At 38.3% G+C, this 23,212-nt stretch overlaps 1 protein-coding gene across 2 annotated transcripts in view; it reads left to right on the top strand.

Moving 5' to 3' along the window:
- LOC150104679 (E3 ubiquitin-protein ligase SHPRH) overlaps positions 1–23,212 on the top strand; it is a 674,750-nt gene that overhangs the window by 352,851 nt on the left and 298,687 nt on the right. For both annotated transcript variants that reach the window (XM_090395874.1, XM_090395873.1), the window contains one exon: positions 22,554–22,636. In XM_090395874.1, the coding sequence (XP_090252000.1) occupies positions 22,554–22,636 (83 nt within the window). The remainder of the gene's footprint in view (positions 1–22,553; positions 22,637–23,212) is intronic.

Below are 23,212 nucleotides of genomic sequence, written 5' to 3'. Positions count from 1 at the left end.
CTCTTCTTTTATCACACTACTACTGCTGTTTCCACTGCTAAACACTTCGGTCTTTTCAATACCATTCTCCTGATCTTTCACTTCACCTCTTACTTCAGATCTCTTTCTTCATCAGATATTGCACTTACATCTATCAACAGTGTCTCCAGTTCACTCACTCCAAAATCATTCAAATGTACCGATCACATCCGTGTAATTCCATTCTTCCCTCAAATACATACTGTACATCCACAAACTCTACTCCTTTCTCCTAACACAGCTCCTGCTAGCACATCATTCGTTATTCTGGTTCTCGATTTCAACTCATCATTGTTACGTCTCGGCAATGGACTGGCAACCTTTCCACTATACTGTTATCTTTCACTCTCGTAACCTTCTGATATCTGCCCTTACATTCTTCTTATGTCCACTTAAATCATTTGTCTCCACAACTATCACTAATTATCTTTCTGATTTCCTCTTCATGTCCAAAGGATGAATTACCTTGCTCATTCTCTCCCTCTCTGTCTCTTGGTTAGCAGACCTTATACATTCTTTTATAAACCAATCCTGTAACTATGGAATCTCTATACACTACTATTCTTGAATTACTCATCACCTCTTTTACCCTTTTTTGTGTTATTATGGTTGATGTTACCATTGTTAATGGTTAACGCATCGAGACAAGGATGACTTTGTCACAGATAAATTTTATGAAAAACTAGAAAGGATATATGATTCTTTACTTGAGCATTGTATACAATTAGTTAGAAGTGACTTCATTGCAAAAATAGGAAAAGAAACAAGAGAGAGACCAATAGTTAGCCCAGATAGTTTGTGTGTTATGGTAATGAAAATGAAATCATTACTGTCAACTTTGCATCCTCCAGAGGACTTACAGTTGGTAGATGAACTTTCCCTGAAGAAATATTCATAAACAACGTAGTTCTTCTCAGATGAAACAGTAAAGCAACCAAGCAGACCGAGTAGTGATAAGCAGTAAGCTGAATCCATCTATTAGAAATTGCTTCACCTATAAAGGAGCTCATGGAGATACTGATTACTACCTGGTAATATCGCACATCAAGGCTAAGACTTCATGATAATGGAGAAATGTTAACAGAAATAGAAATATTAATCAATATCATTTTGGAATATACTGCATAAACATAAGTTTCAAGTAATTTCCAATTTGTAACATTATATATATTACCAAGCAGTATTCATTATATTAATAATTATTCATATTATTCAGGTATGTTATTTATTTATTTATTTATTCATATGGGGTTCCCCCTCGTTCCCCCACCATTCCTATGGGATGGTGGAGGAACGAGGTTGAGCCCTCCTAGTGAGCGATTATGTGTGTATGTTCATGTGCCAGTTCGCCTATTCTGAGGGACAAAAATACTGAGTTTCTGGGTGAAAAACCCTTTACTTCTGTATGAGACTGGCAAACTCACCTTTAGTCGAAAGAGACCAGATAAAGGTTCCTCACATCATGGATGGGAATCGAACCAAGGTCTTTTCGACCAAAAGTGATAAAATTTAGATGAAATTTTTGAAAATATGATCCAAAAACAATGTGAGTTGTTGAAGACAATGTGGAAAGTTAAAACCAAATACACCAGTAATGAAATATGAAAAGGTAGGTATACTGAAAACAAAAACAAGCAAACAAAAAAGAAATGGAAGGTGAAGGATTTAAAGATTATGAAATTTAAGATCAATGCAGATACTGATTACATAAAGTAAAGTGGTCAAACATGAACTGCAGGTTAAAATAGAGGTAGAATTGGTGGCACTGATAGCATGAGCTGGTTCAAAGATTATGAGGGGGATCTGAAAAGTTCTCGGCCTCGACTATAGATGGCAACACTGATGGCAAGATTTTCTTTTTCTAAGTTGGTACATCTGTCATAAGCATCCATGTGAAATTGCAAGTTATTCTATCAAGTAGTTTGTTTTATACAGCTGTCTGAAGCAAAAGTGTTGTCTATCCCTTGAAATGGATAAAATTGAGTATCGTGCAGTTATAAAATTCTTTGTAAAAGAAGGTTTAATGCCAAAAGAAATTCATTCAACATTCATAAAAGTTGATTGGCACTCTTCTCCTTTGTTTATGACAATTAAGAAATGGGCTGCCGAGTTTAAACGTGGCCGTACCAGACTTGAAGATGATCCATGTGAAGGATATCCAAAAAGTGTAACAACACCAGAAATCATTGATCAAGTGCACGATATTTATTATTATTATTATTTCAGGCAACTCCAAGGAGTCGACAGACTCATCGAGGGAGGCCCTAACATCATTTCAAGAACAACAATTCGATATTCACACAGTATCTATCATACCTTGCCTTGAACTCATTCACAGTCATAGCACCCACAACAAACTCTGGCAGCTTATTCCACTCATTCACCATTCTCCAAGTAAAAAACCTAGCTCTAATACCCTTGCTAACCACATTCTTGCCCAGCTTCCATGTATGGCCCCTAGTCCTCCCTCCACCAGTCCTATTCCCAAAAATATCTTCTGAATTAATCTTATAGAAACCCTTCAGTAAATTAAATGTCTCAATCATATCACCCCTTTTCTGCCTATCAACCAATTTTTGCAACCCACAGATCTTCAACCTGTTCTCATAAGGTTCATTCCATAGACCTGCTATCATCTAGGTCACTCGTCTCTGGATCCTCTCCACCTCCTCCCCATCAAGAAGAAACCCTGGCTCCCATATCTGGGCACAGTAGTCTAGATGGGGTCTTATCAAAGCTCAATACAGAGGAACAATAACTTATTTGTCTATGCTTGTTAAAGTATTTTTCAGCAACCAAGTGATTTGATGAGCTGATTTAGCCACTTTTGCGATGTGCCCCCTAAACTTCAACTCCCTATCCACCAACACTCCCAAATCCCTGGCCTCATCAATCTCCTGGAGTATGGTTCCACCAGTGTGATATACTGCTGCTAATCTTTTCACCCCAAAATGCATAACCTTACACTTTGCCACATTAAATCGACATCCATTCTCCTTAACCCAGTCCTCCAAACTATCCAAATCATCTAGCAAAAGTTTGACATCCTGTGCACTCACTATTGCTCTACCCAACTTTGCATCATCAGCAAACAAGTTAACACTTCCTCTTAGATCCTTTCCTATATTGTTAATGAACAAATTAAACAGTAGTAGGGGTCCAAGAACAGAACCCTGCGGCACACACCACTAGTCACAAGCCGTCTTTTGGATTCTACTCCTGAATAAACCACTCTCTGATATCTCTCCATCAACCACCCTCCTATCCATCTCACCAACCCTATATCCATCTCCATATGCTGCAGTTTACTGATTAGAATTCCATGTGGTATCCTGTGAAAGACCTTAGCAAGGTCCAGTAGAATCAGTGTAAACCCATTACCCTTATGCAGTTCAACCGTCACTGTATTATAAAACGTGACCAAGTTACTGAGGCATGATCTACCCTTCACAAAACCATGTTGTCCCCCATACAGTATCCCATTTTCATCCATCCAATCCTGTATTTTTCTCTTGACTAATTTGTCCAAGACCTTGACAACGATTCCTGATATGCTAATCGGTTGGTAATTTACGACAGCAGTCTTGGAACCTCCTTTATGCAGTGGAACTATTCCCCCCCTCTTTCCACCCCCTCGGGACTAACCCAGACCTGATACTCAAATTATACAAAATGGTCAAGGGCACTGACAATTCTTTAGCTGCTTCACGTAAGACATGAGCTGGCATACCATCCAATCCCACAGATGTATTGACATTGAGGTATTTGTAATAGACTACTACCTCCACTTCATTCACCACAATTCTCGTATAATCTATTGGTTCATTCATTCCTGCAATGTCACCACCTGGATGATATATTCTTGCAAAGTGCTCGCTCAGTAATTCAACTATATCAACTGATTCGGTTACCTCCCTACCATCGTCATTCTTTAAAATCATTCTGTCATATACATTTTTTCTTTTACATGCAACATATCGAAAAAACTGTTTGGGATTCTCTTTAGCCTGCATGGCTATATAATCCGTTTTTGCTTTTCTTACCACACTTGTTACCCTTCTGTCCTGTGCTTTATACCGTTCATGTGCCTGCCGGTCACCTTTCTTCTTAAATTCCCTCCATAGTTGTTTCTTTTTTTGCAGCTCAAGCTTAATGGTCCATTAAGCTTATTCATCCATTTAATCCCTACTTGATTTGCTATTCAGACTCTAGGTATACAGTCAGCCATTACCTCCTGCAAATGCTCCTTAACCACCTCCCATGCACTATCAACATCCAGCCCTTGCAGTTTTACATGCTTTGGCACTGAACCAAGGAATCTCCTAAGCTTGTCATACTTACCAGCTGGATAATTCCACATGTACCCAGTCTTAATTGTAAACTCTACACCTTTAGACACCTCCCAAGTTAAGACCCTATGATCACTCTCACCAATTGGTGGCAACGTGGGCATATTCATTACAGCCAAATTCTCAGATGCAATTACTAGGTCAAGCACTCTCTGATCTGTAGTATTTTCCATTACATGCTGTTGCAGATAGTTATCCTTTAATAATCACATAAAATCCAATTCCTTCCTCCCATGTCTCCTCTCCTCCTTCCAATCAATGTTATAATAGTTGAAATCACCCATAATAATTACCCTCCTTCCACTAATTTCTTCTATTTGCCTATGCATACTATCTCCACCATCTATTCCATCACCTGGTCTATAGCAGCACCCAACTGTATATTTTGTTCTGCTAGTTTCAATCTCACACCAAATAGCCTCAAATGTGCTCTTTTCTCTATCCTGCAGTTCCACTTCTATTCTCCTTGGCTGTAGCTCATCAGCTATCATCAATAACACTCCTCCCCCATTTTATTCTCCGTATATAGTATTGGATGAGAAGTGAGTAGTCATCTGGATGGAATTTTGCCAAGTGTGCGAAATTGCTGAGATTTGGCATTTCAAAAGAACGTGTAGGATATATTTTGCATGAAGAATTGCAAATGAAAAAGCTTTGCGCAAGTTGGGTGCCAAGCTTTTTCACAGCAGATCCAAAACGCACTATATGACAATCTCTGAACAGTGCTTGGAGCATTTTAACAAGAATGAAACTGATTTTGTGTGTCAGTTTATTACTATGGATGAGACTTGGATTCACCATTACACACCAGAATCCAAACAGCAATTAAAACAGTGGACAGAAGTTGGTTGTTCACCACGAAAGAAGACAAGGTCGGTTTCACCAGCAGGAAAGATCATGGCATTGGTGTTTTGGGATGCTAAATGTATTTTGTTTATTAATTATCTTGAAAAGGGTGTAACAATAACTGGGGAATATTATTCCGATCTTTTAAGTAGACTAGATGAAAAAATTTGTGAGAAAAGACCCGGTTTGCAGAAGAAAAAAAATCATCCTTCATCAGGACAATGCACCTGCACTCAAAGGTGTTTTGGCAATGGGAATATTAAAGGATCTGCACTATGAATTGCTGGAATATGCACCCTATTTCCTCAGATTTGGTTACCTCTGACTTCTGTCTCTTCTCAAAACTAAAACTCTTCCTTGCTGGTCAGCATTTTTCTTTGAATCAAGAGGTGATTGCAGCTGTAGAGGAAGGTATTTTGCCGATCTTACTGAGAACCACTACAGGGATGGGATTATGGCACTGTAGCATTGCTGGAATAAATGTATTAGTCTTAAGGGAGATTATGTTTAAAAATAAAAATAATTTTGAAATTATAAATTTGTTTTCAATTGTTAGGCCGGGAACTTTTCAGACCACCCTCGTATTGGGATTGCTGAGACATGGTTGACAGAAGATGATATACTAACAGGAATCAAAGTAGCAGGGTACAGCATTTTTCAACAGGATAGAAAGGAAAAATGTGGTGGGTGAGTACTTCTTATGTCCTCTCAGATTGGACGATTTGGAGGGTGGTAGAACTGATGGTTTTGAAGGCATATGGTGAGAGTAGAGGTTGGAAAAACAGGATATTTAATGGGATGTTGCTACAAGCCAGGTAGCATACAGAGTGAGGAGCAGGAGAAGTTTAGGCAGTTTAGCTTGGCAAGTGCATGAAGAACGATTGTTATGGGAGATTTTAACTACAGTACTATAAATTGGAAAGAGGAAACTGCATGAGTAATACGGGAATGGAATTTCTAGAATTCTTGTGAGATAAAAGTCTTAGGCAACAGGTAGTAGAAGGAACGTGAGGTTCAAGAGTTTTGTCATAGCATCAAAGGAGGTGTTCATAATTGAGATGGTATTTCTGTCCTAGTTGGAGAGGGTAACCGTGTGATTTTGATTGGAAGATGAATAGACATGTGGGAGTATCAATGAAAAAGGAATGTATGTTGAATTATAAGGCAACTGGTTATAATAGTCTTAGATATCACCTTGGGGCAGTTCCATTGAGGGAGGAATTGGAAAAGTGAGATATATATATAGTACTTGTGAAATTGTGAAGTATTTCTAAGGGAGTATTTCTAATTTATTGTTGTATTATTATGTTGTATTAGTGAAGTATTTCTAATTTATTGTTGCTGCTAAGTATTTAGCAGCAACAATAACAACAATAATAAAAGAGAACACAATTTGGTGTAAATTGGACGACAAACAATATGAAACATGAACTGCAGGTTCAAAAGAGGTTATTGAAGAGATATAAGGAGAATGGTGAAGAGCAGATGCATGAAGAATGTAAAACTATAAGGCTAAGACAGTGTCTAGTATGGTAAGGAAGGCAAAACTGGAATATGAGAAGAGATTAGCCCTGAGATCCAAAGAAAATCCTAAGGAAATTTTTAGATATGTGGCCATTAGGAAGAGAGATGATTGTGGAAGAATGAAACTACATTTACTTGGCTTTTCAATGAAAGTCTTGCCAAGGGAAAGGTACCTAAGGAATGGAAGGAAGGTAAGATAGTGCCATTCCATAAGAGTGGTAGCAGACTGGAAGTGTCAAATTATAGACCAGTTTGTGTTTCAACCAGTAGTTAAGATCTTGGAGAAATTAGTGCGAGACTATATACAGTGTTGGGCAGATGAGGGTAATGTTATCAGTGAGAGTTACCATGGATTTGTTAAGGGTCCCACTTGCTTTAGTAATATGCTTTTTATAATAAAGTGACAAAAGTGATTAATGGGGGGAAAGGCATATTCTGCCATTTTTTTGGATTCTACAAAGGCATTTGACAGGGTGCCACATGATAAGCTGATGTTAAGTTGCTGCACATTGTTTTAGATGTCAGGTTAATCAACTGGATTCAGATTGACTATCTGATGTATCAGATAGTTGTGCATTGGGGGGGGTGAGAAGCAATATCAAGAAGGCAGAAGGTTACAAGTGGGGTCCCACAGTACTCAGTAGTGAGACATGTATTGTTTAACCTTTATATCAATGATATTGTCAATGGGTTGCTGCGGGATATTCAGGTGTTTCAGATGCTAGGAAGGGTTATTAGTACAGGGAAACCCCTCTTAATGCGAATCCGATATGTGCGATAATCAGTTAGTGCGATTGAGTGAAATGATACCATTTCCTGCTTTACGCAACTGATTAATCAGTTAACGTGATTTTTTTGTGAAATTTTACGTTATATGAAATTATTTGTCACCAATCTGCAGCGAGTGGAAAAGCTGGAAATCATTAAGAGACATGAAAGCATTGATTGTGCCAGCTTACAGCCCGTCTATATTTCAGACTATATTGAGTAAGAACAAAGAACACAAAGAATAAGGAAAAGTTGCTACTGCTTCTTTAAGCATGCAGATCACCTGAAATAGAAGCCATTTAATGATCTAGATGGAGCATCTTCTATCACTCTGGATTGAAGATTATAACCAATAAAGAATACCTCTTAGTACAGGGAATATTCTGGCAAAAGCTCTCTGTATTTTTACCTCATTGAAAGAGACCAGATTTCAAGAGGGTGAAAGCTTTACTGCAAGTTTAGTATGGTTTTGACTTTTTTTAAAATCGATCTGGACTGCATAACGTAAGAATAACAGGGGAATCTGTTAGTACTGATAAAGATTCTGTGGCCAAGTTTCTTGAAAAATTGCAAAGGATAATTCAGGAGGGTGATTATAACGATCAGCAAATATTCAACATCGCAAAATTTGTCTCTTTTGGAAGCGTATGCCAACAAAAACTTTCCTAGCTAAAACTGAAGCATCTCAACCAGAATACAAAGTATCTAAAGATTGTCTTACGCTCTTATTAGGAGGCAATGCAGAAGGTGACTTTAAACTCAAGCGTATGTTAGTTTATCATGCATGAAATTCAAGATCTAATATTTTGAAGAAATTATCACAATCGGAAAAGAACTTGGATTTAATGAACTGGATAATAAAGATGTAAAAACTTGCTCAATTTCCATTCAGAACAGTTATGGGAGCATGCCTCCTTCAACTAGGTGAACAGTGTGCATATGAAGAAGAAGAAGAAGAAGATAACGAGTGCGAACAAGAAGAGAATGTTACGACTAAGAAGCTGACTGTGAAAGAACTTGAACTAGTTTTCAATCACATTGATAATGCTAAGAAAATTTTATTTGATGCTGATCCTGATATGGAACAAAACTTCGAAGTCTGCCAAAATCTTGATAAAGTATTAACCAGCTATCGCAAATTTTATGACAGGATGAAAAAGTTGAGCATGATTCAAACATCTTTATTTAAGTTTTTTGTAAAAAAAGTAGCTCAATCAAATGTTTAGACATTAAATAAAATTTTAAGCAATTGATTTTTATTAACCTTGATGATTTTATTCTCTAATATAGCTTATACTGTTATATTTTCCCCCCAAATTTACACTAAGTGACGGATGAATTAATATTATTCCTGTTGTTTATTGCATTTGCTTAATGCGATTTCGCTTAACGTGCATTAATTGATGGATTAATTAATCATGTTAAGCGAGGTTTGCCTGTATTAATACAGATGTGGTAGCCCTGGAAGAGGATTTGAATAAACTGGACAGATGCACAAACGAATGGGGTGTCATTTTAATTGTGCTATATGTAAATTTTTGAAGTTTGCAGGGAAACTGTAATGGTAGAAGTGGGGGAGACAAGGGATCTGGGGATGATGATTGATAGAAACCTGAAATTCAGAGGACATATTGCAAAGGTGGTGAAAGTAACTCAAAGGATTGCTGCAATATTGAAAAGGATGCTGTTCTGAGAGATAAAAGAGGTGTCATTCTTTTCTATAAAGCCCTGATCACGGTATACCTGGACTATTGTGCTCCAGTTTTTTCCCCCAGGATTTCAATTGATAAATTAATTGCCGAAAGGGTGCAGAGACAGATAACAAAGATGGTATCATGACTGTACAATGTTAGTGATAAAGACAGATTGATGGAATGCAATTGCAGAGTTTGGTAGATAGAAGAAGGAGAGGTGATATAATTGAGACTTTTAAACTGTTGAGAGGTGGTTACAGGGTCTACACTGGAGTAGTTATGTTTGGTGCAACAGAGGGAAGGAGTCAGGATAAGGGGCCATCCCTGGAAGTTACATAAGGAATCTGTGAACAAGAGAGAGTGAGGAGTGGTTTCTTTGCATGGAGGGTGGTTGGACAATAGAATGCATTACCTGAAGTGGTGAGAGCACGAACAACTGTCAATGAGTTTAAGGAGTTGTATGATAGACTTTGTGTTTTCTAGTATGGACCTCCTACAATGAGTCTTTTTACACCATTAATTATTATTATTCATAATAATAAAATTATGAGCTAAATATAAACACAAAAAAAAACAAAAAGTAGTAAAAAAAACCAGCCAGCATCATGATAATATACTGGGCTTTTTGGTAGATCATCATGAGATGAATGATAAATTAAAGATGCTGAGAAATTATATTCTTGATTTCATCCTTTATCCAAGTGTAAGTAAACAAAGTTTGTACATGAAGTCACTTTATGACTGGGCTACTTGTATGTAGATACTAATGACTTTACATTAGTTTCCTTAGTATCTCACAGTGCAATGCACATATCCTTACGGACATGTATAATGCTATTCATTATAGGAAGGGCCACTACCTTGAAAGAAAGCTGGTTATGAGCTTAATGTGTGGTGTCCTAGATATTAATTAGTGGTAGCTGGGTTTGCAAGGGGAGTAGTTTATTTTATTTAATGTGAAGTGGATGAGATTATATATGCATAGGGTTAATATTTGCATGTTTATGCCATATTGTCTGGTTCTTATAGCTAGAAATTCTGAGCACAGTAACTGGTTTTCATTTTCATGGTATTCAATAAGTAGGATCTTTTGAGTATATGGGCATATGGAATGTGTCTTAATTGTATGGTGTGCAAAGATATTCAATAGTGGGATTTTTGTTAATATTGCTAGTGTTTATGTTTGTATTTTTTCTTTTTTGTAAGATGATATTCAGATAGTTAAATCTGTAAACTACATTTTCCATAAATAATATGTATTTGTTATTATGTTTTTATGTTTTATTTAAATTCTGTCATTTATTATTGGTGGTAAAAATAATTTTCTATTATTTAAATTAAGGGGATATTAAATCCTACAAAGTTTTAAAACCGAATAAGAAACTCAGAGATTTGAATCAAAGAGTTTCTTGCCGAATATAGTAAACTATAAAGTATCGGCGACCACTGGCATGAGCAAATGCAAGTGACCCTAGCACCATGTGCTAGGGTCACTTGAATTTGTTTTTGCAATAATTTTGCAATAATTTTCTAATTGAAATATTTAAGGATTTCTTAGATGGCATTGTAGAAATTATGAATATATGGAAATTTTAAGATGGTATGGATATCTGATTTTTCATTGTGGGGGCGAGGATACATGATTTTTGGCCATATGGATTGTAAAGAAATAATAACAGAAATGAAGATGTCTATAAGGTGTATAATTTCTTGGTTTAATGCAGTGGTTTAATTATTATTATTATTATTATTAACACCCGACCTCCATGGAGTCAGAAACTCGTCAAAAAAGTCGGGCGGTACTCACTATTGCATACAATGCTCATCCAACCTTGTCTTAAACTGATTCAATGTGTCTACATCCACAACACACTCAGGCAATGCATTCTACTCACCAACCATCCTCCATGCAAAGAACCTCCTTCTCACTCCTTTCCTCACACCCTCCTTATACAGTTTACAGCAATGGTCTCTAGTTCTACTTTCCTCTCCAATTCTATGAAAAATCTCTTCCATGTCCACCTGATAAAAACACTGACCAGTTTATATGTCTCAATCATACCCCCCCCCCCCTCTCTTCCTCTCCTAATCACGAGGCTCTGCAACTTACATTCCCTCAATCTGTCCTCGTACTCCACATTCCAAAGACCACTGACTACCTTTGTGAATCTTCTCTGTACCCTTTCGAACATATCCTCGTCATCATGGAAACCTGGCGACCAAATCTGTTCACAATAATCCATAATAGGCCTGATCAAGGCTTTATAGAATGGAATCATAACCTCTCTATTTCTGCATATCTGGTTCTCTGCATCATTGCCATTATTCGATGTGATGTCTTCACAGCTTGTGAAATGTGGACCCCCGAATTTCAAGTCCTTGTCCACCATCACACCTAGATCTCTCATCTCCTCTACTTCTGTTAAAGTTTCCCCACCAAGTGTATACTTGGCATCCCATCATTGCTTACCAAATCTCAATACCTTGCACTTGACAACATTGAACTGATAGTTCCACTTATCTGCCCATTCATGCAATCTATTCAAGTCCTCTTGTAAGGCATTAACATCAGCCTGACTCTGCATTGCTCTCCCCAGTTTTGCATCATCTGCAAACAGCTGGATATCACTAGTTAAACCCAACCCAATATCATTAACATACAAATTGAACAACAATGGCCCCAAAACTGATTCCTGCAGCACACCACTAGTGACTTTTCTCTTTTGGGATATCACACCCCTGTATACAACTTTCTGATACCTATCTGACAGCCAGTCACTGATCCAACACAAAAGAATGTTATCCAATCCCATCTCTTTCAATTTAATTAAGAGCTTGTCATGTGGCAGTCTATCAAAAGCCTTTGCAAAATCCAAGTACACCACTGTATATGCATCTCCTCTGTCCAAGGTAAGTGAAATATGATCTCCCCTTTACAAACCGATGCTGATAATCACAGAGAATACTGCTGTTATCAACCCATTTCTATATCTTACTTCTCGCCAATCTCTCCAGGACCTTGACCACAACTTCAGATATACAGACTGGCCTATAATTTGAAGCTACAGGCTTATCACCACATTTATGGAACAATTTTACGCTCCTTCCACTCCCTTGGAACCTGTTCCCTGGAACATTCTCTTAAGATGCATGGTGATATTTCATCAAATCCTATCGCCTTATTAACATCAAGGTTATTTATTTCCTCAAATACCTCCTGCTCACTCACAATTAAGCTATCCTCTCCTATGTCCTCTACACTTACGTTCCTCATGATTCCACCCTGATCACGATGAAACACTCATAAATTGATCACTGAATACCTCAACAATGTCTTCTGCAGCAGTTAAAATTCTACCACTTTCATCTTTTAACTTCATCTTTCCATGATCATTCTTCCTTCTACTTGCCACATATCTAAAAAACTCTCTAGGGTTTATCTTAGCCTGATTTGCCAATTTCTGCTCATACTCTACTTTTGTTTTCCTTACTAACTGAGTCACTCTCCTGGCTTGTTCTTTATATTCTTCATGTGACTGATTGCCATTTTTCATCTTGTACTTCCTCCAAAGGACTTTCTTTTTCCAGATTTCTTGCTTAAGCTCCACATTCATCCATTTTACACAACTTTATTCAGCCTTTTGGCCTTTGGGATGCATTCGTACATTAATGCTGTTATGTATTTGTTTGTAAGTTCCCATGCAGCATTTATTTCCTTACCGTTCAACTCCTCGTTCCATGTTATAGCTCGAATTTGTCTCCTAAGCTTGTCGTAATCACCAGCCTTATAATTCACATATATCTTTCTCACAAAAAAGAGTGCATATGACTAGCCACAACACAGGTGATTACTTTGTGATCACTTTCACCACCAACTGGAGGAAAATGTGAAACCCTCGAACAATTACATCCTCTGATGAAATGATGAGATCTAGAACTCTTGATCCTCGTGTGCTTTTCTTTACATGCTGCCTGAGATAGTTATCTCTCAAGAACTCAAGCACTTTCCTTATTCCCAAATGCTATCTCTTCATTCCAATCTATACTGCCATAATTAAAATCACCCATAATAATTACCGTTCCTTTGTTCACTAATCCAAGTTGTTTATATATTTCTTCATCACCACCTTCCACATTCCCAGGCCTATAGTAACATCCATCTAAATATGTCTTCCTCTTAACCTCCACGTTACACCACACTGCCTCATGACCATTGCCACTATTTCCTCTTTCATGTCTACCTTATGTGGACTTAATTCCTCTGCTATCATCAGCAGCACCCCCCCCCCTCCCTTCCTGCCCTTTCTATCCTCACGAAAAATACTGTTCCCTTCCATTTCTATTCCCGTTACAATATCATCTTCATTCAACCATGTTTCACTTATTCCAATGATTTGGGGGCGAATAAACTCAATCACTGAAACCATTTAATTCCCTTTATTTCTGATACTTCTCGCATTTTTAAACAAACACAGCAGTTCATTTTTAGGTCTATAGCTAGTCCTATCCAAGCCTTATGTTGGTTGTGATTTCCCCACTACACCTGCCAAATCACCTTTATCACCACTTACCACATATACCTGCCCAGTCTCCACTTCTACCCACATTGCAATATACCCCATCTTCATACGCACATTCACTGCCACTTTCAACATTCCCTCTCTCTATGCTATGTGTCCCTGTCCACCCGAGCTCCCCCCCATTTCCCTTTCCTCTTGTATTCCTGTTCTCTCTTCCTCTCTTACACTACTGTTTCCACTGCCTAGCACTGCTGTCTCTTCAGTACCACTCTCCTAATTTTACTCTTCATCTCTTCCTTCTGATCTCTGGCACGCATCACACACTATACTTTCATCCAGCAACACCTTCAATTTCTTAACATTTGATTTATCTGCATTTTTTACAAAAAAAAAATTTAAGTAAAGATGTTTGAATCATGCTCGACTTTTTCATCTTGTCATGCAATTTGCGATGGCTGGTGATCGCTTTATCAAGATTTCGGCAGACTTCAAAGCTTCATTCCATATCAGGATCAGTATCAATGAAAATTACCTTAGCATACTCAATATGATTGAAAACTTGCTCAAGTTATTTTGCAGTTAGCTTCTTACTCATAACATTCTCTTCTTGTTTGCACTCCTTATCTTCTTTTTCATATGCATGATATTCTTCTAGCTGAAGGAGATCATTCTTGCTTAACTGTTCTGAATGGGAATTGAACAAGTTTCTCACATCTTTGTTATCGAGTTCATTAAATCCAAGTTCATTTTCAGTTGTGCTGATTTCTTCAAAATATTAGATCTTGAATTTTGTGCACAATAAACTAACATAGGCTTGAGTTTAAAGTGGCTTTCTGCACTGCCTTCTAATAGGAGCGTAAGAGAATTTTTAGATATTTTGTATCCTGGTTGAGATGCTTCAGTTTTAGCTAGGAAAGTTTTTGTTGGCATACACTTCCAAAAGAGACTAGTTTCGTCGACATTGAATATTTGACGATCATCATAATCACCCTCCTGAATTATGCTTTTCAATTCTTCAGGAAATTGGCTGCAGAATCTTTATCAGCAATAGCAGAGTCCCCTGTTATTCTTATGTTGTGCAGTCCAGTTCGATTTTTAAAATGGTCAAACCATCCTAAACTCGCAGTAAAGCTTTCGCATTCATCTTGAAATTTGGTCTCTTTCAATGAGGTACAAATATTGAGAGCTTTTGCTTGAATATTCCCTGTACTAAGAGGTATTCTTTTTTGGTTATAATCCTTAATCCAGAGTGATAGAAGACTTAATCATTAAATGGATTCTATTTCAGGTGATCTGCATGCTTAAAGAAGCAGTAGCAACTTTTCCTTGTTCTTTGTATTCTTTGCTCTTATTTAATATAGTCCAAACTGTAGATGTGCTGTATCCCCCGGTCTTGCACAATCATTGTATTACTAGTGCACTTTGATGTCTCTTAATGACTTTCAGCTTTTCGACTTGCTGCAAATTGGTGACAAAAAATTTCACATAACGTAAAAAGATCATGTTAAGTGATTAATCGCTTAAAGCAGGAAATAGTATCATTTCACGCAATCGCGTTAACTGATTATTGTGCATATCGATTATGCGTTAAGCAAGGTTTCCTGTATTCAGTTCCTCCTATAACTGAGAGAAATATAGAAAAGGAATGGGCTCAGGTCAAAAATATTATTACTCATTGTGCAGAAGCTCTTCAGTTCACAAACAGTAGAAAGAAAAACAAATGGTTCATTAATACATGTAAAGAGACTATAAAGAAACATAATGAGATGTGTAGATGATAGTAGTATTGTTGTTTGTCATTGGTCGATTAAAGTATGTAGCGATACAGTGAATTGTATATAGTAGAGCAGAATGCCCTCTCGAGTCCTTGAATTCATTGGAGGTGTCACATGATACTAATAGTAAAATGCTACAGGACCCATCACCAGAAACTAATGGGAACTGCAAGAATAAATTTAACTATAAAATACTGCAGTGAGAGAAAAGGCTGGTAGAGAAAAAAAATTAATTGAAAAAATTGAAAATAATATGAATAGCTCAGAGGTTCTTCAGATGCAGTGGAATATTTAAAAGAGGATATAAATCACATACCAGTAACTATAGAGGTTTCTTCCTCTTGGAGACTCGCTACAAAATATTATCTATGCTGACCAGGGAAAAATAAGTGAATATATATATATTTTAAACCTCATGGGAGACTGTCCTTGTAGCTTCTTTAAGAGGGACAATTGATAGTGGAACATGTTTTCACCATCTAACAGTTGTTAGAAAAACTACGAATTTGATAAAGAATTACATCTTGTACTTATTGAATATAAACAAGCATCTGACAATATACAGTATGGAATTCAATGACAGTTTTTAGAATACCACTTTTGAAACAAAATCTGGCTTTTGCCAAGGAGATGCTTGCCCAGTGACTGTGTTCAACCTAGCATTGGAGAAAGTCATTAGAGACATAAATGAACAAAGGAGGATGAAAATGAATGGAAAGAACACATTCTGTTGGCTTATGCTGCTGATATTGTTATCCTTGGAGACTCATGTAGGATGTTACACTAACTACATCTAATTTAATTAAGGTTATATCATAAATGAGGAAAAGACTAAATACATGTGCATTTCAGGGATCCATCAGAACCAGTCCAACTTGGTTGTTGATGAATATATCTCTGAGCAAGTGGATAATTTTAATTATCTAGGAGTCAACATTGACAGCTTGAATTCTCTGAAGACCAGTCACTCCAGAAACACTATCCATCCATTCCTCTTTTTTCCAGGAATTTGACCTTCTATTACTGTTTTGAGAAGACCTCCTGCCATCCTTTCAGTTTGCTTAAAGTATTTTAACTTTCTTCTATCAGTATCCTTATGGAACTTTAAGAACCTTGGTAGAAAACCAGCAAAATATTAGTAAGTTCTATAAATTTATCCCCCCCCCTCCCCATCTCCCATTGGTGTGGTTAATATTGTGAAGCCATTATGAATGGGCTTTAAGGAACTTAATACTAGTAAGAGGCTGTATATCACCCATGTTATTTAAGATCTACTTAGATGTGATCTTGGAGGACTGGAACAGGCAATGCTGTGGGTACCCATTGGAGAAAATCTTAGATTCTCTTCTTTTATATGATGATTGGGGGACAAAGAGGATATGGAATACCAAATGAGAAATTATCAGATACATACAATCATTGTGACCTGAAAGTCAATTTCTTATATTCTTATAAACCAAATCTGTAGTAATTGGAAGTGAGAGTGCAACAGATTTTGAGTTATAGGTGGAAACCATAAAATCAGTGGGTGCTACAAGTATCTAGGCTCTATGATGGATAAGTCCAGTCATTGTAAAGTGGATATGGCATTTTAAACAGAACAGAACAGATATGAACAACCATTAGAACATTGAATGGTATTTTATGGAGTCATAAGATATCAAGGAAAACTAAGAAGATGCTACATTGGGTGATTATAGACAGTATAGTGACCTCTGGATATGATGTTGGATCTCCACTGAGAGCTAAAGGAAACAAGTAGAAGTTTATTATTATTACTGTTATTAACCGACCTCCATGGAGTCAAGTGACTCATTGTGGGAGGTCCCACTCTCACATGTACCACTCATTGTACCTCGATTTAAATCCATTCACTGTCTCTGCATTCACTCTCAGGCACTGCATTTCAATCATCTACCACTTTCCATGCAAAAAAATCTATTCCTCATTCCCTTGCTGACTCCCACCCTATAGAGCTTCCAGGAATGACCTCTCATTCCCCCCCCCCCCCCCCCCACCCCCCACCTGTCTCCAGGTATTCTATGAAAAATCTTATCCATGCTAATCTGGTAATTAGTCCTTACCAACTTATACATCTCAATCATGTCTCCTCTCTTACTTCTATCCGCTAGGCTCTGTAATTTACATTCTCTCAATCTCTCATCATATTCACATTACAAATCAGTTAATTGTCCCTAAACCCTCTCCAACATCTCATCATCCTTTTGAAAACTACCTGGTGACCAAATCTGTGCACAGCAATCCATATGTGGCCTGATCAAAGCCTTGTACAATGGAATCAAAATGTCCTTACTTCTACACGTCAGTTCTCTGCATCATTCCCATAATTCACTGTTGCCCTCACAATTTTAGTGAAATGTCCATGAAATGTCAAGATCCTATCCACCATCATCCTCAAATCTTTCATCTTCCACCTCCTCTAAAATATCCCCATCAATCCTATACTCTACATCCCATCTTTGCTTCCCAAATTTTAAAATCTTACACTTTGCAACATTAAACTGATATCTCACCCATTCAGACAGTCTCATTAGGTCTTTTTGCAAAGCTACAACATCTATTCTACTTCTCATAACTCTCTCAAACTTTACATCATCTGCAGTCAACTGTATATCACCATTTAAGTTCTTTCTAATGTCAATTACAAAATTAAACAACAATGATTCCAAAACAGACCCCTGGGGTGTGCTACTAGTGACTTTCCTCTTCTGGGATGTCACTCCTCCTCCATGCACAACCTGCTGATACCTGTCAGACAGCCAATTTAACTACCAATTTGTCATGTGGCAATCTGTCGAAAGTCTTTGGAAAATCTAAATATACTACTATATATGCATCCCCCCCCCCTTGTCCGATATATTTGTCACCTTGTTATAATAAGTAAGCAGATTGCTAAAACACAATCTTCCTTTAGCAAACCCATGCTGTCCATTAAAGAGAATTATGTTACTGTCGACCTGGTTCTGAATCTTTGTCCTCACTAGCTTCTCCAACATCTTGACCACAAATCCAGTTCTTATATGGGTATTTTCAGGGAGTCAGAAGACTCACTACAGGAGAATCACAGTACTCTTTATACATACAACACCTATCACACCTCTTCTTCTTTGGCTGCCAGGGTAATCACAACTAATTTTGACAATTTATTCCACTCATTAACCACTCTCTAAGCAAAAAAATTCTAGTCTTCACACTCTTGAACAACTTCGAGGGGACACGGCTAATTCTCTCTCTCTCTCTCGTTATTTTTATCTCGTGTCTCTTTCATAGAACCCTTTTAATAATTTATCTGTTTATATCATGTCCCCTCTTTTCTGCCTATATACTAAACTTTGCAATCCACATACACACACTTTTCTATCTTCATAAGGAGCATTCTTTCACAGACCTCTCACCAGCTTGGTCACTTGTCTTTGAATCCTTCCCACCACCTCCTGATCCCCCCCCCCACACACACAGGTGACAAAATGTCAAGTTGCAGCAAATCATAGTCTTATAAAGAGGGATAATAATCTTCCTATCTTTACTGGTTAATATGTTTATCAACATTCATGTAATCTTTGAGCTAATTTGCCAACTTTTGCACTATATCCTCTGGAATTAAGTTCCCTGTCCACCATTATCCTCAAGAGCCTAGCTTCATCAATTTTGTACAATCCAGTACCATCAGTGTGACACACAGTATCCATCATTTTCAACCTGAAGGCGTAACCTTATGTTTAGCAACATTTAATTGATAATTATGATCCCTTTCCCATAATGCCAGTTTATTTAAATCGTTCTGCAGGATATTTACATCATCTTTGTTATCAACTGCTGTCCTTCCCAGTTATGTATCATCAGTAGACAGTGGAATATCCCCCTTAAATATTTTCCTGTATCATTCATATATGAATTAAATTCTAGTGGCCATAGTACTGAGCCCTGATGCACTCCACTAGTCACTTACATTCTCTTAGATTCCACTCCACCATATACTCTCTCATGTCTGTCTCCCAGCTCTTCCCCATTCCATGTTACCAACTACATAATCATTCCTATTTGCTACAAGTTTTGTAATAGTTTTCCATGCCATATTCTGTCATATACCTTTGCAAAGTCTAGGCATAAAAATGTAGCCACTTTTCTTATATGCTTTCACTATGAAAAATGTGGGTAAATTACTAAAGTAGGACCTACCTTTATAAAGCTGTGCTGCTGACCACAGAGCACATTTCTGAATTTTACCATTAATCAAATTTCCAATCACTTTAACCACCCGCTTCTGAGATATTAATTGGTCTGTAATTTGCTAATCTGTCTTGGATCACTTTTCTATAATGGAAATATTTTACCCTTTTTCCACTCCCTTGGAATCTTGCCAGAGTGAAGACTTAGATTAAGAACTTAGCATCAGAAGATCTGATTTAACTGAGAAGGCATCTCTGCACCCAGTTGGATAGAGAGTGACTATGTGGTCTTGACTTGGAAGATGAATAGACATGTGAGAGTATCAAAAAAGAAAGGAATGTATGTGGAATTATAAGGCAGGTTTTTATAATAGTCTTGGATATTGGCTTGGGTCAGTTCCATGGATGGAAGAATTGGAAGGGCACGATATCGGCAGTGCTTAGGAACTTTTGAAGGAATATTTATTAGCAGCAATAGCAAACTGTATACCACGAGTGAAAAGACAACACAATTTGGGTCAAAGTAGATGATGAACAACATCAAACAGGAATTGTAGGTAAAAAAGAGGTTATTGAAGAGATATAAAGAGAATGATGGAGAGCAAATGCATGAAGAATATGACTCAGGCTAGTAGAGTGACTAGTGTGGTGTTACGTCGTTGTTTTCTTAAATGGGGGGGTGGGGGGGGGGGGGGGTGGGGGGGGGGGGGGGTGGGGGGGGGGGGGGGTGGGGGGGGGGGGGGGTGGGGGGGGGGGGGGGTGGGGGGGGGGGGGGGTGGGGGGGGGGGGGGGTGGGGGGGGGGGGGGGTGGGGGGGGGGGGGGGTGGGGGGGGGGGGGGGTGGGGGGGGGGGGGGGTGGGGGGGGGGGGGGGTGGGGGGGGGGGGGGGTGGGGGGGGGGGGGGGTGGGGGGGGGGGGGGGTGGGGGGGGGGGGGGGTGGGGGGGGGGGGGGGTGGGGGGGGGGGGGGGTGGGGGGGGGGGGGGGTGGGGGGGGGGGGGGGTGGGGGGGGGGGGGGGTGGGGGGGGGGGGGGGTGGGGGGGGGGGGGGGTGGGGGGGGGGGGGGGTGGGGGGGGGGGGGGGTGGGGGGGGGGGGGGGTGGGGGGGGGGGGGGGTGGGGGGGGGGGGGGGTGGGGGGGGGGGGGGGTGGGGGGGGGGGGGGGTGGGGGGGGGGGAATAACATTAGCAAGATGGAAGTAGCAGAGATGAGAATGCTTAGGTGGATGTGCGGTGTGACCAGAAAGGATCATCTGAGAAATGACTATGTCAGGGGAACAGTGAAAGTTACGAACTTAGGAGCGAAAATACAGGAGGCAAGGTTGAGATGGTTTGGTCATGTGATGAGGAGGGAGGACGAATATGTGGGAAGAAGGGTCATGCAGATGGATGTGCAAGGAAGGCGGAAGCGTGGGCGGCCAAAGAAGAGATGGAGGGAGCTGGTAGAAGAGGACTTGAAGATGAAGAACTTGGATGTGGTGACAGCCCAAGACAGGAAGGTGTGGAGGAGACTCATAACAAACAGTGACCCCACTTAAGTGGGAGAAGCTGCAGAAGAAGAAGAAGATTAATGTTGAATTTCCTGTTGAACAGGTGGACGAGGAAATGTTCAATATCCTCCATGTTTGCTTGTTTGTTTGTTTACGTTAGACCTTTCTTATTTGCGGTCTTATTGCAAGAATATGATGTACAACTGAAAATCATAGATATGGATGAAGAACTAAACATGGAACTAAGGAGTTCTATATTAATCTCTCAATTATCCACCCACAACAGGAGAGCAGTTTATTGATCAGATAATTGAAGGATCAGATAACTAAGGTAGAATTACGTAGTGCTATATCAGAAGTCATTTGATATACTAATCCATTCCAAGGGTTGGTTAATTGAAGTTTTGTATTGAAAGTCTGACAATTGAAGGTTTACTGTATCTATCCTAGTATTTTAAAAAAAAATGCAGTGTTATTTTCTTTTCTTTTTTTTTGTTTTGTTTTTGTATCATATTCTTGTCTAAATCCATTACTCGAGTGAGCAAACAAAGCTTGCACATGAAGTATCTTCATGAATAGGCTACGTGTGTATGGCTGCAGATGACTTCATATCAAATTGCCCTGGTATTCTACAAGGCACCTTCCTTTCAAAGTTAATTATAGTAGACAAGAAGTTGTACTCTTGTTTTAATGCTTTACTGAGCAGCATGAGTAAACAGTGTTTGCACATGAAGTATTGTCAAACATATGGAAGACAGATGACTCCATGTGAAATCATCTAACAAGACATAAATAAATATTGATCTCTCATTAGATGACTAGTCTGATCCCTTCCATAATCCATAACAATATACATGTCCAAAAGGAAGTGTGCTGTGTATTATGGGAGATACTGAGATACTGGAGGAGTTTGAAGTTATTTACCTCCACATATGAGTAGTCTAGTTGTGAAGATACTTCATGTGCAAAGCTAATGTGCTCATATTTCATTTAAAGGATTAAAACAGGAATCTAAATTCTTGTCTGATAAAAATTTTCCTGCTAAAATTTCTAAACTCTTATTGGCAGCACTGTCATATTTGTAGATATCACATAATTATAACGTGATTGCTTGCGCATGCACACACACACACACACACGTACACATCACATACAGTATTCTTGTTGGATCTTTCCTACATGGGATGATCCTACTAAACTACAGTTCTAATTAAACTAATAAAATAAAATAATTAAATAGCGTACATACACCTGGTAGTAACACAATTTAGCATATTCTTTTGGTCTGAGCATGGATACAAATACATATGAACACACACACACACACACACACACACACACACACATGGTGATTTAATAATTTTATTTATTTATTTATTTTACAGCTGTTGCACCCATTACGAAGGTTAAGACAAGCATGTTGTCATCCACAAGCAGTGAGAGGACAGTTTTTACCTGTTCATAAATCGTAAGATAATATGTGTATACATATTTTTCTTTTTTACTTTCTCATTTGTTATTTAATAATCACTTTTATTAGTTTCTAATATACAGATAATACTTTTTTCTGGGATGTTTCCTATTTATGTGCACCTCTAGTTGATATTGAAACATAAAAAAACTAACCAAATCTGAAGCATAACAAAAGAAAGTTAAAAAAAAAAAATTGAAGATGTTCTAGATGTTCAGAATAATTATTCTGAAAAGTTATTATATGAAGTCACAAACAATAACACATTAATCGAACATATCCAGGAAGAATGATCCGAAATATGCACGTCAATATTTAAAAAAAGGTTTCAGAAACCTGAAAAGTAAAAAGTTGGCATTAGTAGATGATATTCATGAAAATAAAAGTGTTTCCGTGGCTATATTGCATGATCCAGAAAATTGATCATAAGGTTATATCCCAGTTGATTAGATTGTGCCAATTTATAAAAGGTTAAATAAAACTGAATGAGAGAATTATAGAGATATCCCTTGAGCATTAGAGAAAATTTCCCTGGAATGTTAGGGAGTATTTCCCCTAATGCTCCAGTCAAAG

Source organism: Typopeltis vanoorti, chromosome 7 (assembly GCF_054136105.1).
Source record: "Typopeltis vanoorti isolate ZY-2024b chromosome 7, IOZ_Tvanoo_1.0, whole genome shotgun sequence".
Taxonomy (NCBI): Eukaryota; Metazoa; Arthropoda; class Arachnida; order Uropygi; family Thelyphonidae; genus Typopeltis; species Typopeltis vanoorti.
Note: the sequence above shows the minus strand (reverse complement) of the source record. Positions and strands in the feature narration are given on the sequence as shown.